Source organism: Cucurbita moschata, unplaced genomic scaffold (genome assembly GCF_002738365.1).
Source record: "Cucurbita moschata cultivar Rifu unplaced genomic scaffold, Cmos_1.0 Cmo_Scf00006, whole genome shotgun sequence".
Classification (NCBI taxonomy): Eukaryota; Viridiplantae; Streptophyta; class Magnoliopsida; order Cucurbitales; family Cucurbitaceae; genus Cucurbita; species Cucurbita moschata.
In genome coordinates, this window is record NW_019268522.1 from 4318382 (window position 1) to 4337271 (window position 18890).

The 18890-nt window shown below is 38.9% G+C and overlaps 2 protein-coding genes and 1 long non-coding RNA gene across 6 annotated transcripts; 1 reads left to right on the top strand and 2 right to left on the bottom strand.

Annotated features, from left to right (window-relative positions):
- Positions 1–1500: 1500 nt before the first annotated feature.
- On the top strand, positions 1501–7363 carry LOC111443932. 4 transcript variants are annotated; one of them, XR_002710616.1, is made up of 5 exons: positions 1501–2355; positions 5910–6171; positions 6251–6671; positions 6791–7031; positions 7166–7363. It is a non-coding gene; the product is annotated as an uncharacterized LOC111443932 (long non-coding RNA). The 4 variants fall into 4 exon arrangements; XR_002710613.1 differs by having other exon boundaries at positions 6251–7031; XR_002710615.1 differs by having other exon boundaries at positions 6251–6961.
- Positions 7364–10788: 3425 nt separating this feature from the next.
- Positions 10789–11271, bottom strand: LOC111444460. Its single transcript, XM_023082557.1, has one exon. The coding sequence runs from the start codon at positions 11269–11271 to the stop codon at positions 10789–10791; it is 483 nt and encodes a 160-aa protein (XP_022938325.1).
- Positions 11272–12191: 920 nt separating this feature from the next.
- On the bottom strand, positions 12192–12985 carry LOC111443931 (histone H2B-like). Its single transcript, XM_023081790.1, has one exon. It carries the CDS (start codon positions 12914–12916, stop codon positions 12491–12493), a length of 426 nt encoding a protein of 141 aa, XP_022937558.1. The 5' UTR covers positions 12917–12985; the 3' UTR covers positions 12192–12490.
- Between the last annotated feature and the right edge of the window lie 5905 nt (positions 12986–18890).

Here is an 18890-nt window from a genome sequence, read left to right on the forward strand (position 1 = left end):
ATATATATATATATATATATATATATATATATATATATATATATATATATATATATCTATAAGACGTGCCCTCACGACACTAATAAATTCTTTTTTTTTTTTCTTGAATCTTTGTTATCAAAATGCAACTCTTTTGAATTGAAGTGTTTACTGAAAGAACGTTGAATTAGTTCAATTTACACGGGAGGACACATCTGTTTTAATGGAGGTATTAATGTATTAAATGAACACATCAATTCGTGCATCTAAGGAAACAAATATGCCGACCTTAAAGAGTGAGTTCGAGGCGATTCGTATAAATGTTATTAATAAAATTATTAGTTTATTTCGTATAGACAAAAAAAAACTATAATTAAAACATATATTTTTCATTTAAGGTGTTAAAAAAGTATAAATAAATGATAATATTATAAAGGAACAAAATAAAAATAAAAGAAAATAGTCTCCTACACATTTCTCTAGCATGGTAGGCATAAATTGTTTGCACCAACTCAATGGCTACATCAATTCATTTATTTTTAACTTTAATTTTTTTAGTCAAAAAGTACACGCTTTTAAATTATTGTTTACATAATAACGGAGTTTTAATATGTGACACCCGAGTAAAAAAATCTGAGATCACATTCAAATGAGAGCGATTTTAAAAATAGATAACTAAGATACGCTTGACTGACTTTCTACAAATTTTCTTAAGATACATGTAAACGAAGATGAAATATAGTAGAAACCGCGTGTCGGAACCGAAGAGAAATTATGATGCGATGGTGGTGGGCAAATGAATGATGTGATGGCCTCACCACTAAACGATGGTGAAGGGTTGGAATAGTTTTGTGTATTATTAACGCACCGCAAACATGGGTGTGCTCTTCTTCTTACTTTTTCTCTCTTGTTTTTATTAATCCAACCCCACAAAATAAATCACCAATTTCCTCTCTCTCATCAACTTTCGGTGCATCCCAGGTTCGATTCACTAACTCAACTAGTTAAAATGTGTATCACGAACAAGAAGTCAAATCTTTAAGTTCTTGATCGAGTGCTCTAATTTAAAAGAAAAGTACCTTTTAAGGATTCGATTCCTAAATTTGTCTGTTTTTTTAGACGAGAAGATCACAAAGAGCCACTGAGATTTTGAGTAGAAAGGTTTTTGTTTTTGTTTTGAGAGGAAATGGGAAAAACATGAACCACAAAGTCTCGTAAGTGGAAAGAACCACAAAGTCTCGTAAGTGGAAAGAGTCACATAGGGAGACATTCAGTGCATTGCGATGCCAGTCACAATCGAGACTGACCCGCTCACCCGATCCATGAACTGGGCCTGCGTCCAACAATCTGAATCGATCCTATGTATGCCACGTATCAACATAAGAAAAATTGAAGGAAATTTGGGCACTTCAAGGATCAAACTCATATTGTCGAAGCCAAATGCGCCAATTAGAAGATGACACATGTCACATAGCCAATGTGATTAACCTTCCCTAAGGCATGTGATATGGGAGTGTAACGATAAGGGTTTCAAAAAGGCAACAAAAAAAAACGCGCCTTAAATCTCGCCGGAAATCGCGAGATTTCCAGTGAGGCATGCCTTGCCAACAAGGGCGTATTAACTCCCTGAGTCCCCATGTTAAACCTAGCTACCTTAGTAGCCGTCCTTTCTTTTTGAGCCACTGTCATACCTGTGAGGGAGGAGACGAAAGGTTTAGGTGAGGAATCGAAAACGTCTCGAGACTTCTGTGAGTCCTTAGATAGAGCAAACCGATGCCAGGGTACGTCGGGCAAGGGGGGACAAACACACCACCAGAGACAGACGGACGGACGACGACCATCCCACCGGCGACAGTAGTCGAGTTCTTTGATTAGGGTTGTCGAGGCTTTCGGGTGAGGAAGACGAAGCGGCGACCGCTAGTTGACCCTTCGGCATTCCGCGAGTTCGTCTCGGTCAGCGTCAAGCCACACCTCGCGAGCCGCGCTCGGACATCACCATTGGGCCTCGTTTCCTTTCGGCCCAACCCAGAGACGCATCCAGGAACCCTGCACCGTCAGTGTCCTTCGCAGCCCATCGGTTTCGTTGCACTCCCGGCTCGGCTAGGTCAGCTTTGCGGCACGGCTTAGCGGCTCGACATACATATAATATATCGATTCCTAGATTTTTAACCCTCTGGAGCCATTCCCACCCCTTTTTTTAACCATCTGAGGTCAGTATAACTCTATTTTGATAGAACAGTTTGTGACAGGGACGTACCTTGGTAGCTAGGCATAAGAGCTAGATGTGAAATGACTCTAAGTATATCATGTTGTCTTATAGGAGGTAGTTAGGCACCGGGGTTAGCATGGTGAGCGACTTCGGCCAAGGTCAAGGAGGTAAGTAACCTTCCTGTTGTTGGCGTTAGTTATGTATGTATTGTAATAGCTCAAAAATAAATAAATAAATAAACAAATAAAAATAATTATAAAAATAGTTAAAATAATAATAATAATAAATAAATTAATTAATTAATTAATTAAAATTAAATAAAATATAAAAAAATCTTTCCCCACTTCTCTACACGTCCATTTTCACAATTATCTCTCTTCAACCCATCCTTAAGCCAACTGCAAAAAAAAAAAAAAACAACAACAATGTCAGATTTGAGGAAAAGTAAAATGGCCTTTTAAGCAGATTTAGAGATTTTTATGTGTAAAATCCTTATAAGAAATTAATTTAGAATCAAATCTTTTTCATATTTTAACAGTTTTGTAATAATCAGATCCCATATGAAATTGATTAGATTTTTGTTAGCATTTTAAGTTATATGAAATAAGGGTATAAGGTTAGATTCAATAAAATTTTAGTTGGCAGATCTATAAACTAGAAGATCGTAGCTAAACAATAACTTACAATTGTACTTACAATTAGCTAATATCTGTTTACACAATTGAAAACCTATTTATAGAATGAAAATAATTAGAGAGAGGGAGGGAGATTGAGGAAAGATTTGTTGAACAATATTTTACAATAAAATAGGAAACATCCAGGGCAGTGAGCTCCTTTAAATTTTGTCTAAGACGAAATATCATAATTTTACGATGGCCAATGTAAATTAGAGGCAGTGAGCTCCTTTAAATTTTGTCTAAGACGAAATATCATAATTTTACGATGGCCAATGTAAATGAGAGAAATAATTTTATAGAGTTCAAACTTGAAACTGATGTCATGAGCTCATATAGGTTGACTCGGATTTCAAAGGACGAAATCGAACTTTCATTAAAGATATATTTGTGACAACGACTTAAGCTAGCCAGGTAAGTGACCTTACTATCGGCATAGTTATATTTGATGTTGACACGTGCCCTGTGGTTCTGCACGTGTCATATATATTGATATGTGTGAATTGTCCGTGGATCGATATGCTTCCTATATGTTATGTGATGGTATAATATGTGGTTTGTATGATAATAATTATGGTACGATGTGCTCAAGGATATGTTTGAGATAGGATACGAGAAGGATGCACAAAACGAAATGTAACGATAGGTGTAAGATACGTTCATGAAACGTTAAGGTTAGGTTACATACCGGAGTGCTATGGATAGGAGAGATTGATGAAAGAATACGGTTAGGTTATGGGTAGAAAGGGATAGGTTTGTGATAGATTGATAGAACAGATTGATGAAAGAATACGGTTAGGTTATGGGTAGAAAGGGATAGGTTTGTGATAGATTGATAGAACAATAGTGTTAGGGTACGTTCTTGTGACGATATGACTAAGGTACGTTACGTAATGATATGTCTGTGATAGGTATAAGAACGTTAAGGCTATGGTAAGTTAGAGAACGATATGACTATGAAGTGTTTACGTGTGATAGGTATAAGAACGTTAAGGCTATGGTAAGTTAGAGAACGATATGACTATGAAGTGTTTACGTTATGTAGGTATAAGAACGTTAAGGCTATGGTAAGTTAGAGAACGATATGACTATGAAGTGTTTACGTTATGAAGGTATAAGAACGTTAAGGCTATGGTAAGTTAGAGAACGATATGACTATGAAGTGTTTACGTTATGATTTGTTTATGATATGATACATTGTATGTTAGATTATTGTGTTTAAGTACGTAGTTATGTGAACGTGAATGTATGCTATGTATGCTTTTAGTTTAATGTGATGTGTAATGCATGTAACGATATGAGGTCCTTGAATGATTATGGCATGTTTGTATGGAATATGTGAATGTGAACAGCATGAATTGTATAACATGAAATACGGTAAACTGTCTGGAATCATAACCCCGATAGGAATGTGTATGAAATGTGAAATGAAAATGAGAATGACATGAAGCCTGGAACGTGACAGGGGGTTATGGTCATTAAAGATAAATGTAGAAATAGGGGGACCTCATGTATTATGTGTGTTCATGCATCTGGGGGGATACCCCCATCCCATCACGAGGGTACGAACGCGTACATCCAATGGCAGGACAACGATCGTTATGCGTCGTGACAGTTCTAGTTTTAACGGGTCCCGGCATAAGGGGCTCCCAGAGTATGCCCACCGGATAAGAACAGTGGCCCAGTGGTGTGCGAACTAGCTGGTGAGCCCATACTCGACGTATGGGCTGTGTGTAGAGTATATGGTACAAGTCCACGATTACCCGTTAGAACAGCACTGTAGGGAAAACGAAACGACGAAAGATAGGTCCCATCATTTCATTGCATGTGATTGTTGCATTTAACCTCAATAATGGGGTCACTTACTAAGTATTTCTTTAAATACTCAAGATACTCAAGCTATGTGCTACTACATTTTCCAGGTTAAGGCAAGACATTCCTGGGCTGACGACGGCATCGCAACTCGAGATCATGGCATAATGCATAGGATAGTGGTATTTATTTTCTTAGACTTAGGATAGAATAGGATGTTTTAAACTTAAACACTTATTTATTTTATTTCAGGTCTTTTGTTGTGTCATTTTAAAGATGTTTTTGAAACACGTAAGTTCATGGCTGTGTTTTAAATTAAAGGTTATGTTTTATGGAATTTAAATGAAGTTTTCCGCATTCAATATTTATGGTACGTATACAGTAGCGACCTTAAATTAAGTAGAAAATTTTGGGTCGTTACATGTATGTTGGTGCATGCCCTGTGGCCCTTGCATGCACCATGTGTGTTGTTGATGTATGCTAGGTTAGATGTTTCTTGCGGTGAAATGCTATGTATGCCATGTTTATGTATGTGATTCTTGCCGTAAAATGCTATGTATGCCATGTTTATGTATATGATGTTTGTGACACGATTTGCTACCCTGTATGTATGAGCTTGATTGACATGTCATGATTGTAATGAGAACCCCGCATGCCATGAATGTGATGACTAGTATGCTACGATATGCTTACTCGATGTTTGACCTAGTTATGCTATATAATGCGGTGAGGGGATGGAACGTTGTATGTATAATGCCATGGAGGTAAACCTTAAGAACCTTATGCACACTATGGTTATGTACCTGGGGCACTCTCCCGTTATGCTACTAATGATATGGACACGTATATCTGATATTGTGCTCGCCACGATATCATGCATGCCCTCCTTTTTCCGTGGCGTTCGGTATTGTATGTCATACATATCCGACCAAGCCAGGCCTAGGGAGTTCGCTTGCGAACTCACCTGGTGGGCCCACAGTCACACACGTGGGTCATGTGTGGGAAAGTACTATGCATCCACCCCCGCCCGGATAAAGCAAGGGCCTAAGGCCATGGGAAGGAATGGAAGACAGACCCCTCTCTAAGTTTCTTTCTTTTGACACTTGTGCTCATGTATGTGTATTGTGTGCGACCGCATGTATCCTGATGTATGATTATATGCTTAACCCCAACAGTAGGGCGACTTACTGGATATTTTATATAATACTCAAGCCACGTGCTACCTATATTTTCAGGTAAGGGCAAGGCTCCCATGTACGGCAGACGGTGGATGCTGCGAACGTCATGGAAGTCTTAAGGAGGGTTTGTAGTGTCGTAGGCATCTTGTTGGATTCTTTTGGTTCATAGTTATTGCAATTGTCCATCTAATTCTCTGTTGATTATTTCTAGGTTAGGTTGTCGTTATTGTTTTCTCCCGGGTATGAACTGCTTATAATAATGAACGTATTGCGCACGTGAATACCTTCCAAGCACGTGGAAAGCGCAAGCCTATGAGAGGTGAATTTCACCCGTTTGGCCTTTCTTCGATGATTTTTTATTCCGGTTTCGATACTAACCCTAATTTTACTTTAATTAGGACCTACCATAGAAATTTCAAGAATTTTGGAGCTCTTAACACACAAGAAAGCTAGCTTGGGAAGATTCCACAATCAAGCAAGTAACCCCACATATTTTAGGAAGTAATGATTATAGGGATAGCTTGGATATGCATGGATGCTAGTAAAACCAAACCATAAATGGTCAGATTTGATATTATTTGAGCCTAGGACGATTGGATAAACATGAAAATAGTCATGCTAGGTATTTACATAATTGAATTACTTCTCTCATGATGTAATGGATTGTTTATTACTGATTGTACATAGTTGTGTTCGTATGGAGGATGGAAATTTGTGTATCTATGCTCCGGGAGCTTGATGAAGATTATCACCCTGTTAGCTATTATAGTGTCCGAGGAACTTCCACTTCCATTCCCACTTCAGTATGGTACTATTGCGGTAGGCATGAGGCTGGTTAAAAATGTGTGACTTGATGGTTTGTTAGATTACCCTGCACGGTAGATCCATCTTATGGTCGAGCATTGATCATGCGAGTAATTAGTGGTTACCTTGCATAGATGATCCGTTTTGTGAGTAGATGTTAATCATGTGGGTAGCTAGCGAAGCTTGCATGTACTAGGGAGTTGTGCCTGCCAACCTTGGGCGACTAGACGGCTTATGGGATGGGTTTGCCAGCTAGCCTCCCATTGATGAAGATCAGGCTAGCAACACCAGGTTATCCTCATCTAGTATGGAGTCCTTTGAGGTCATATTGGTTACTGCTGCGTAGGCTAAGCTAGCTACCCAAAACTGCGCACAGTAAGAGCAATACACTTAGAGTCTAGAGTAAAGCCTGTAGTCACCTGCTAGGTCATGAATGTGATGAAAACCTACAAGTAGGTTGTTTACAGAGTATAGTTATATACTTATCATTTTTCTCCATCCTTTTTTAGGTGTTTGCAAGCTTTTGGTCAAGGTGGAGGAGCATTCGAAAGTTGGTCACAAAGAAGGTCATTCCGAAGCGTCAATCCATCTTTGTGTTTGAACCTTTTGTATTTTGTTTTGTAATTGTACCACAAATTCATTTTGTTCTTTTTTAATAAAGTTGAACAAACACATTTGAAATTTATATGTTATATCTAATTTTGGTATTGTTTGTCCTAATTTGATTTTACTTTGGTCCTAACCAAGAGAGAAAACAATACCTAATTTTTAGTCAACTTTGATAGCAACATTTCCTTCCATAGTTTAAGAATTTAAGGAATTTAAGGATTTACATGAAAATTTCGTCCCATAAGGAATTGTGCTGGTGTAACGATTGGGCCTCAAACGCCGGTGGCCGACCCACGACCCGAACACCTGCATCAAACCTGACTCGTACCTGCTCCATCTGAATCGAACCGACTCTACCAGTGACCCGTTACTACCCTTTAAATGTCTCAAAGGCATAATATAAACATGGTATATTCACATACTAACATAACAAAATGTAAGTAAATGTATTTTAAAATACTCATATCGCTATAAAATTATAGCAAACATCATATAAGGATAATGTAACCTATCGTAACATTAGAAAATTACTGTTAGACAAAGACGATCGATAACGAAGCTTGATAGTTACATCGATCTTCTTTCTATCGCGTAGCAGTACCACTCGCTCATGGTTTTCTCTCTACGACAACACCACAACGAGGTTAAGGGAATTCTTCAAAAACTCTCGTTCATTCACAAGAAAGTTTTCAAGGGTAGATGGAGATCCTCTGTAGCCAGCTCATGAAATTCTCCAATCATTTGTAGAGTCTGAAACATCACTAGTTTCATTTCAAAGTTTTGAAGTCTCAATAGTCTAACTAACCACACGCTTTAACTCATTAAACATAAGGATGACATATGTAATCGTCTAAGTTCACCGCTAGTAGATATCGTCTTTTTTCGGAAACCTTCCCCTCAAATTTTTTAAAATGCATTTGATAGGGGAGGTTTTCACACCCTTATAAAGAATGTTTCATTCCCCTATCAACTAATGTGGGATCAGGCTCAGCGTCCTCGCTAGCACTCATTCCTCTCTTTAATCGATGTGGAATCTCATAATTCACCCCCTTTCAGGGCCCAGAGTCCTCACTAGTACACCGCTCGGTGTATAGCTCTGATACCAACTATATTGTAAGATCCCACATTGCTTGTTAGGGCACGAAACTTTTTTTGTAAGGGTGTGAAAATCTCTTTCTAGCAGGCATTTTAAAAATCTTGAGGGGAATCCCGAAAGGGAAAACCCAAAGAAGACAATATTTGCTAGTGGTGAGCTTGGGCTATTATAGCATATGCTTTAATCATTCTCTCCCTCTCATTGGTTAAAAGGGTTCGGTTATCCAATTGATTTTCTATCTCATTCCACATTGGCTAACTAAGGGGAGATCACGGGTTTATAAGTAAGGAATACTATAAAGTTGACACAAGTCTCGATTAAGGGGAAGATGTTCAATGGCTCCATAAGCCTTAAGTAAGGAATACTATAAAGTTGACACGAGTCTCGATTAAGGGGAAGATGCTCAACGGCTCCATAAGCCTTAAGGGAGAATCTATAGTGTACTTTGTTTGAGGAGAGGGTTGTTGAGTTTTATTGGGACCTATTCACTCAGTTAGGAATAACGACTCTCCAAAATAGTATGATATCGTTTACTTTGAGCATAAGCTCTCATGACTTTGTTTTGAACTTCTACAAAAGACCTCGTACCAATGAAGATGTATTTCTTACTTATAAACTCATGATCATTCCCTAAATTAGCTAATGTGGTACACTCCCTCTCAATAATCCTCAACACACTCTTCTCAAGTTCTCGTCTCGCCTCATAATTGCTTTGCTTTCTCTCCTTCTTCATTATCAAACTCTTGTCTCTGTCTCGAAACTTTAAGGCCTCTAGTTCGAGTTCCATCAACTTTGATAAGCAAAGAAATAACCCATCAAACTGCATAAAATAATAGATTATTGAAGTTCAAAAGTATACATAGTGTATATCTGAGATATTTAATATATATACATTATTTATATGGAAATGTATCTAACATAAACTATAAGAAGAAATAATGTAGCCTATTTTTGACAAAGAAAAAAGTGGTAGAGATTCGTGATGATAACTTGAGGTAAAATAACAGCTAGAGAGGAGAAGAAAGTAAAAAGTAAAATGATTCTCCGTTATCTTTCAAAAGTTCCGTACAATACTAGATGGAACGTATTACAATCAAAATTCTAAATCCTAAACTAAACCTAGTTCACGGTAGCGCTTATTGTCGTCATCGATAAGGAACTAAGCGAAGATTACATCGTTAGAAACAGATTCGTGAGAGAGAGAAAATCGGTTCTCGGTCAAGTCAAGAAGAAGATATCCACAAGTAAAAGATTCGTCAGGTACAGTCCACGGCCCGCTCCTATTCAGCTCAACCCACAAATTCAGGGCCCAATCACTGTGACCCTTACTCTAGGTTAAGATATTAATGTCTTAAGTATGTGCTATGGATGATATAGGTGAGATTTATTTCAAGCATAGTTTTTGGAACAATATAGAGTAATTAGTAACTTCGATGAAGGTCAACCATGTAAGTGACCTTATTGTTGGAGTTAGATAATTGATTTATGTATGATGGTGCATGCAGCTCCTGCATATACCATATTAATTATGCGATGATTATATCCTCTTTGTATTGACATGTGAGGTATGCTATGTATGCATGTAATTCCATTATGCTATGTTATGAATAAAATAAAATGTCATGTATGTTATGTTTGTCTTGCCATGTAAAGTAATGTGATGATTGTCATGTATCATGTATACCTGATACATATATCAAAGACGTCATGGATTGAAGGAGAAAGGAAATATAATTAATATTATGTTATGAACCAAAATTATGGGACCTCATACATGTATGTATTTCATGTGCATCGTGATACTTTCTTGTTATGTATGTTAATACGAACGCGTAGTTTCGATATTTATATTCGTCATGATATCATGTGAACCTTTCTTTTTCTGAGGTATCCAGTGACATGGAATGCATTGTGTCAGACCAAGTCAAGCTCAGGTATAGGTACTTACACGAGCTCGCCTAGTAGGTCCATGTGCGCATACATGGACAGTGTGTGGATAAGTACTACACATCCAGTCCACGTCATGCTCAGGGTACGTATACGAGTCCGCCTAGTGGGTCCATGTGCGCATACATGGATAGGGTGAAACTGGAAAGAGCCTAAGATCATGTTACTATTCTAAAAATATAGGTTTCAATAATGTTACGTGTCTGATTGCATTACTAACAGTAAGAATGGGGTGACTTGAAATACTCGAGCCACGTGCTGCTACCCGGTAAAAGTAAAACTCTCATGCAATTAAAAATACAAAATACAAAACTGATCAGAAACGCCGCCCAGAAGCGCCGGTGAAATAACAGAGGAAAAGGTGAGGGTTGGAAGTGGAGAATAGAAAACCATCAAAACTTTTAGTGGAATTCGTATACTCTAAAAGGAATATTTCCAAAACTTTTATGTTCTTCGTGTTGTGATCCATTTGAATTCAATTCAATCTTCGAATCCAGTTTTTAGCCAAATCGCATCTCGAACTCTACTCAGATCTCTCCCTTTCAACGTTCTTCCAATCCCTTCCTCGACGGAAAACGACGCCATCCTCGTCCTCGCCACAAACTCGTGCGGCGGAACCCTAAATCGATCGTTCTCCAACTCATCGCCGCAGTTCGCCTCTTCCTCGAACCTATCTCTCCGATTCTCGATGTACTCGTTTCTCAGGATCTTCGACCAGTCCGGGATGTTAACCGGCAACGCCGCCACTGTCGTTACGCTTCCGTCTCCAGCGTCCACTACCTTCGCCGATATCGGCTTGGAGATTCGCGTTTTGGAAACTCCGCCGCCGCGCGGGGAGTTGAAGAGGTCAGATTCGTCGATTTCGAAGACGAAGTCGCCGCAGCCGGTACGGTGGTTGGGTACTTCGCTAGCGGGAAGAAAGCGGAACTTGGAGCGAGAGAAATAGCTCTTACCAGTCGCCATCGGAGGAGAAATAGTAAGAGAAATGAAGATCGGGGGGCTTTGATTCATGGAGTTTTGAGAGGGCCTTTAAAAAGTTTTGGGGATTGACGAAGACGAAGAAGACGATGAAGAATCGGATAAGATCTTCCTGCAAAATTACCAAAAGGCCCACTCTTTCTCTCGTATTTACATTTATGCCCAAATGATCAAATTATTCTTTTTTCACCCCTGATTTGATGCCTCCCTCACTGTCACGTGCCTTTATTCCTCCCTTTAAAAGTTTTTTTTCCATTTTTCCTTTTTTTTTTTATATATAAATTACAATTTTGTATTTTATATACATCATTAAAAAAAAAAAAAAAAAAAAACCACCACCACCACGAAGACGCAGAAGGAGGGTATTTTGGGGAAGTGAGTTTTTGTCTCATTCGTAAACAAAACGAGTCTATGTGGACCCTACCGCCAAAGCCACATCGATGACTCATCATTTTCTTTTGCCAGGGTGTGTTAATGTTAGCCGTGACGCGATGGAAAATGGTCCCCTCTTCGATTCCCCTGTTAGTAGGAAAGGTGACACGTGTTTTGATATTGCCACGTATCGCACTGAGAGATCCATAATGCCACGTGAATGTGGGCCCCAATGCTACCCTGGATGTCGTGGTCTTTATTTTTACACGCGTCCTCCATTCTTTTTTTTTTTTTAATTAATTTGATTTGTTTAACTGGCTTGTTTTAATTTAATGTAAAAATTGGGGGACCTAGGCCAACAATGGCCACAACAAATCCATGAGTATTAAAAATAACATAAAAATATAATTTAATATTATATTCTATTGAACTTTAAAAAACTGATCTCGGCCCAATAAACCTTCTCTACTAAACCGGAACAGACCGGCCCAATAGGCCATCTCGGTCACAGCTTGGGCCAATTTGCCGGATTCGCGCACCATGAACCAAAACCCTAAACCCTTTTCGTTCATGGTACGAACTGCAGATCAGAGTTCACTCGCATAGTGATACACAAATGAAAACTACGGAAGTAAAAATTAGGTCCAACTCTATAGATCAAATAGCTTAAAATCTAAACAATGACGCGAAGATCTAGCAAGCAGCTAAAGGAATCGCATTAAATAACCCGATTCATTCGTCCATTCCAACTTATGCATCGGAAGGAAGCGAAATCACCGATTCCGAGTAGTTAGATCAATTTTTACACGCGAATTCCCTAGATTCAATCAATCTAAGAGCTAGTAAACTTAGTAACAGCCTTGGTACCCTCAGAGACGGCGTGCTTAGCCAATTCGCCAGGAAGAACAAGGCGGACTGCGGTTTGGATCTCCCGAGAGGTAATGGTTGGCTTCTTGTTGTAGCGAGCGAGTTTGGAGGATTCCTGAGCGAGCTTCTCGAAGATATCGTTGATGAAACTGTTCATAATCCCCATGGCCTTGCTGGAGATTCCAATGTCAGGATGAACTTGCTTGAGGACCTTGAAGATGTAGATCTTGTAAGTCTCCACGCTCTTCTTCGCCTTCTTCTTCTTCTTATCGGCGCCGTCTTTGGGAAGCTTCTTCTCTGCTCTCGGCTTCTTCTCCGCCGGAGCCTTCTCGGCCTTCTTCTCCTCCGCTGGCTTCTTCTCGGCGGGCTTCTTCTCGGCCTTTGGCGCCATTATTGAGTGACGAAGGAATTTGGAAATTTCTTTGAAATGAAATCTGTGTGTGGTGAAGAGTAATGATAGGTTAGGAGTTGAGAATGGAGGAGATGGGTATTTAAAGATGGAGACGGCGCGATGTTATTGGTTCGATTTGTTTTCACGCGGATTGGTGACGTGGGCGGTGGAGATTAGGGAATTCGAATCTGACGGCTGTATTTAATTAAATGGTTCTTTGGACCGATTTGGATTTCAGTTTCCCGTCTTTTCGATTTTGGCTTTGTTTAAAAAATCTCAGTTTTCGCGGGTAATTTTGAACGCTTAGAAAAATGTTTTTTTGGAGGCAATTTGATAGTAAGAAAAATAAATGTAAAAAAAATCAATATGCCCATCAATTTTAGGGTTAGAGTCAATAAAAATCTTGAATTAATTATTATATTAATTTAATATTTTCTATGCTCGATGGCATCCCAAGCGTCTTGTGTTCGTAAATTAACACGCATCTTCATTGTCATGCTGCATAGTTACTTCGCTTGAGTAACGAGTACAGAAGCATCTTCACTCCCTTCTATTCTTCATCGTCGTCGCATCTCCTCCAACAATGTTGACGATGATAAATCTGTTTCGGCATCCTAACTCGATACCAAATGTTTGTGTTTAGCCATCGGTCAAAACAAATAATTGAATTAGAAAGAAACACTCACAAAATAAAGTAAAAGTGAATTTTTGTGGTAAAGCAAAATTGGACTAGCAATGTGCTCTAGAGAAAATGAGTCGATTGGATAGTGCTATATGGATAGATGATTGTTGTTAAAATATCACATTAGCTAATTAAAAGGAAGACCATGAGTACATAAAGTCACGAGAGTTTATACTCAAAGTGGATAATATCATATCGTTGTGAATGTCACATTGTTTCTATTAGTGGTATTAGAGTAAAAAATGGAGTAGTTTGGATAGTATTAGACGTGTAGATGACTATTTTCACATTGTTTCACATATTACATAGTCACGATGACTTCACTTGGTTTCTTGGGCTAACCATAGTTTGGCATTGTTAATTTACGAGCTAACCTTCTTGGGTTAATTAACCATGCGTTTGGTGTTCATAAATTAGCCCAATAAACCATAAGAGTTTATGCACATCTTCATGGACTCAAACCCTAGATTGGACTACCCGCATCTTCATTGCCAATTTAACCCCATGCGTTTGGTGTTGTTGAGAGAGATGCTTTCGAGTGGGTTGCCACCAATCTAGGGTTTGAGTCCATGCAATTCTTTCACTAGGGAGGAAGGATATTTGATTGTTGGAGCGTTTAAAAATTACGACTCTCCATAATGGTAGGATATTGTCTAGTTCAGGCATAAGTTTTCATAGTTTTTGCTCTTGATTCCTCCAAAAGACTTCATACCAATGACAATGGTGCTCTTTACTAATAAACTCACGATCTACTTCTTAATTAGTCAATGCGTTGACTGATTAGGGCTAATAAACTAAAGATCGTAGGTTCTCTATAAGTCTACGTTAAGCAGACAATGAGGAAGACCACGACTCAAATGGTAATGACCAACCATGTCTCAAGATCCAATCACGAGTTTTACCCTATTTAAATTGGAAGAAAGCCAACCTATTATCAAACATTGTAACAAGGGGTTCAACCACATGTCTCAACATCTTATTAGAACGGATTCTTCTTTTTGATCTTCTCTGTGTGGGGTATTAGCCGTCGTCTTCTGCTATTGTTCTTCTCCTAAAGACAGATTCTCATGCGTTACTCACCCTCCGCCAATAAATCGAGTAACAATCGTAAAAGGTACACATTCATCAACAAATTGTTCATCTACCAAAGGACGAGATTATCTTAGGATTTAAGAAGGCAATTATGAGACAAATTTTTTGCATTCATTGAACTTATTTAAACCGAAAAGAAAGTTTTTTTTTTCAATAAAAAAGAAATAACACAACGCTTTTCTTTATTAAAAAATTGTCATACTTGTCCAAGCCGTGTGCATGGTCGCATACCGATGCATGTCAAACCTCTTATGTTGTACCACTTTATTGTTTTCCTTTACCACTTTCATGATGTATAACTTATTTATATTTTCTAAGCATATGACGTTTTGGCATAATAATATCTACGTCCGGTAGACCTGAAATGCTTAAGAATGTACTAGTTTTCAGTTCTTCTGTAACGACCCGGGAAAAAAAAAGAGTTTTCCGAAGACCACCGAGTTTCGCAGACCCCACGCGAAACAACAGCTACACCTCGCTCAGCCTTCAGCCCACGACTCCCAGAATTGATCAGAATACCTGCAAACAGAGAAAAGAACAAAAATATGAGAGAGAAAGAGATTTCGGATAACGTTGGCGAGTTTCCAATTCCTCCGACGAGCCCCAAACCACCCTAAAATTGATGTCAAATCTAAGTTACCACCACGAGAAGGATCCCTAACGAAAGCACAATAACTCAGGGTACGTTTTGTGCCTTTTCGTAAGCGCCGTCGTCGGTAACCGAGGTCGGAAAATTTGGTTTTCCTAAATGTTCTTAGATCTGTGGTTTTAGGAACTTTTGGGCAACTAAACTTCGAGGAAGGAAAGAAGAACGACAAACAGAGAGGAAAAGGAAGAAAGAGGACCGAAATCGACAACGGAAACGCTGCGGGAAGGAGAGAGAAAATGCGCTGGAAAATCGGCTGAAGTCGAGTAAGGAAGACAAGATCCACAGATCTAGGTCAACCCAAACCCAAAATCCGATAGAGCAGCCCGAGTTCTTTCCCCTCGGCCTCTACCTTCGGCCCAACCCAACTACAGCGACCCAAACCTCAATCTAGCCCAAAAGCCATGGTTTAGCTGAACCGACCTGAGACCAGACCCACGGTCCAATCGAACCAGCCTGCAACCCAAACACTTGCGGCCCAATCCAGTAAACCGAGGCCTAACAACCAACCTGACCTAGTAGCCTTCTGCAGCAGCCGACCCGCGCCTCGACCCGATGCTCACCACATGATGTGGCACGCTCTGCTTCTGCCACGTGGCACACAGCGGCGCAGGTGGTCCCTTGGCTCGGCTCGGCTCCCTTGTTTTCATCCCGATTTCCACTGTTTCGACCCTCTCAGACCTATTTTCGGCCCCGATTAAGGTATCCGAAGCCGTTTTAAAGTCGTATTTCACATTTATTGAATTATTAGTACATTAATTGTGAAATACTAACGGAAAGTGGCGAACGGTGTGATAGGAAACAAACTCCGGCAACATAGGAAGCAGCTATCACAGAACGGGAGCTTACGTTTAGCTAATTAAGGAGTACTTCGGCCAAGGTCAACCAAATAAGTGACCTTACTATATGATAGACTAAGGATTGTTTGAATTATGATGATGTGTATGTGTGACGTTGTGTTGTGATGTTTGTTAAATGTACGTTATTTATGTTTCGATGCATGACGTACATGTTATATTTGATGCACTTAATGACTTCTATGATGAGTGACGATGTTATTAACATGATGATGTTTTTCATGTTGAGCATGCCTTGTGATGTCGTTTGTCATATTGCATCATGTCTTTAGATCGACATAAGACACAACTCTAAGAGTATGAAATGATATTAATGTAAATATCCACAAGCACGAACACGTGTTACATAGTGTAACCAAGAGATGAAACTAGAGGGTTGTGTCAAAAGAGATGTATAATTGGACTTAGAGGGACTTCATGTATATTGTATGTTCATAAGCATAGGGCTACTTCCCCTAGAGATGATGAGTGCGGACGCGCACCGTATGATGAGCGCGAATGTGCATAGGTGTGAATGCATATAGATGAGGGTGTTGATGAGGCGCATGACACTATGGGGTTCCGCTGACCTCCGGACGTCGCTACAGATTAGCTGACCAGAGGGTCCAGGGGGGAGTGCGAGCGCCTTGGGGATTCATAGTCGCATGTGTGAGTCGTGTGTAGGGAAGTACTACACATTCAATTTGTCCAAGACTGGAGGCCACCCTTAAGATGATTAGAGATAGGTCCCTAATTCATGATTGCATGTGTTTGCATTAGCATGACCCCTATAGTGGGGTCACTTACTGAGTATTTCTTCGAAATACTCAAGCCGTGTGTCATATTGTTTTTCAGGTAAAGGCAAGGCGCCCATGTATGGTTGATGGCGGAATCGTGATCAGAGACTGTGGCATGTGCATAGGATAGTTGCATATTTAAAATTTCTAGTCTTGGTTAGGATAGGGTGTTTGCATTTCATTTATTTAAATTATTTAATTTGTAATTGTTTTATCTTATTTTGAACTCAAGCATGATGTTTGAAACACGTAAGTCCAACAGAATTTTTTAATGTTTTAACGAATTCTGAAGTTTAAAATTTTTCCGCTAATAAACATGAGCATTCTTAGAGTTATATTCTGCATTAGAGATGAGATGAAACGTTAGTGGCAACTCTAGATATGTAGAAATTTAGGGTCGTTGCATTTCCTACCCAGAGTTATATGCTATCTAAGTTGTTTGTTGCCTTATTTGCTTAGTAGCTTATATTATTACTTTCTTCATTACTTTCGATCTTACTTTTAAACTCTTTGTCCAAAATCTCTCTTTTCTCTCGTTTTTTAAAACCTTCTTCTTAAAATCGGAGTCATTGTTGAGAACTGACATAGGCGAGATTCAAATCTCGGGGGTAAAGACCACATGCATTTTCTCCTATTTCGATAAAGAAGATAATGATGTGCCTAGTTTAATTCATTATTTTTCTTACCCATATTTACTTTTAAGCCAAATTAACACCGAATGACATGTTCTTATAGAAATTCTAATGGTTTTGAAATACAAATTTAGACCTACCCAAGAAATTTTGAAGGATTTTGTGCTTAGAAAGGATTTGAATCAAGCTATCGAATGCGATCGAAATAAGTAAACAGTCATCTTGTTCTTTCATAAGAAATGCTCGTAGGGATTACTTAGAATTGCCCCTAGAAAGTTAAGTTGTTTTACTCGAAATTACCTAATAGGACCTAAAATCGAGTAAATTATGAAAATGACTCACTAAATGATATCCACGGTGTATGAAATATTAAAGTAGGGCTTTATACTATGAATTTATGATACATGCTAAATTTAAAGGTAATAGAAGCATGTTTAGTGCATGAACCAACTATAAGGATGAAATAACGAAAATGCCTCTACAATTTTATTGATAATTATGATACTACATACATACGAGTTATGCATTAAGAAGGTTAGACATGAGAAAAATATGGATGCTTGAGATAGGGGCATTATGAGTTAAGTAGAGCATTGTATGCTATTGTTGTGTCTTAGCTATTTATGACAAACCCTTAGAGTGAGGCTGATGAACCTAAAAACTTGTACATTTGCTTTAAGGATATAGACGAGCCAAGACACAATCATGACCCTAAGCCTAATACGAGGCCCAAATAGCTAGGTACTACTCTACTTGGACGTGCCTTATGCCTTAAGTCCTCCTACACCTCCCACTTATGTAGTACATAATGATCTCATGTTTTCTTTATCTAGGTGCGATACCTTGCGCATAGTTTTTGCAGGATGCACAACAATGGTGCAAGATGTTAGATTCAAACTATGACGTGGGAGATGTAGGAGAATGTCGGGGCCACTATGGGCCAAATCTAGATTCTAAATCCTAGTTCAAATCTTAGTCATAAGGTTTTTCTCAGATTCGTGTTGTTTACCAACCATTTGACTTAACAAGTTTTTTTAGAGGAGTATTTTAGAATGAAAACTTGGTATTGTGTGTGGAAAAGGAAGTGGACAGTCGATTGAGATCCACTCTCCAAGGGCGAGGGACCACACAAGTGCATAAGGCGAGACTAAGCAACAAAACTGATGAAGGGTTTTAGAACTCAGAACCTAGAAACAAGAACCTTAGAACTCAAAACCTCATAACCTAGATCCTTCGAACAGAACCTTCATGTTTATGCCTTATGGTCAAGATTAGAGTGTGGTACCTTA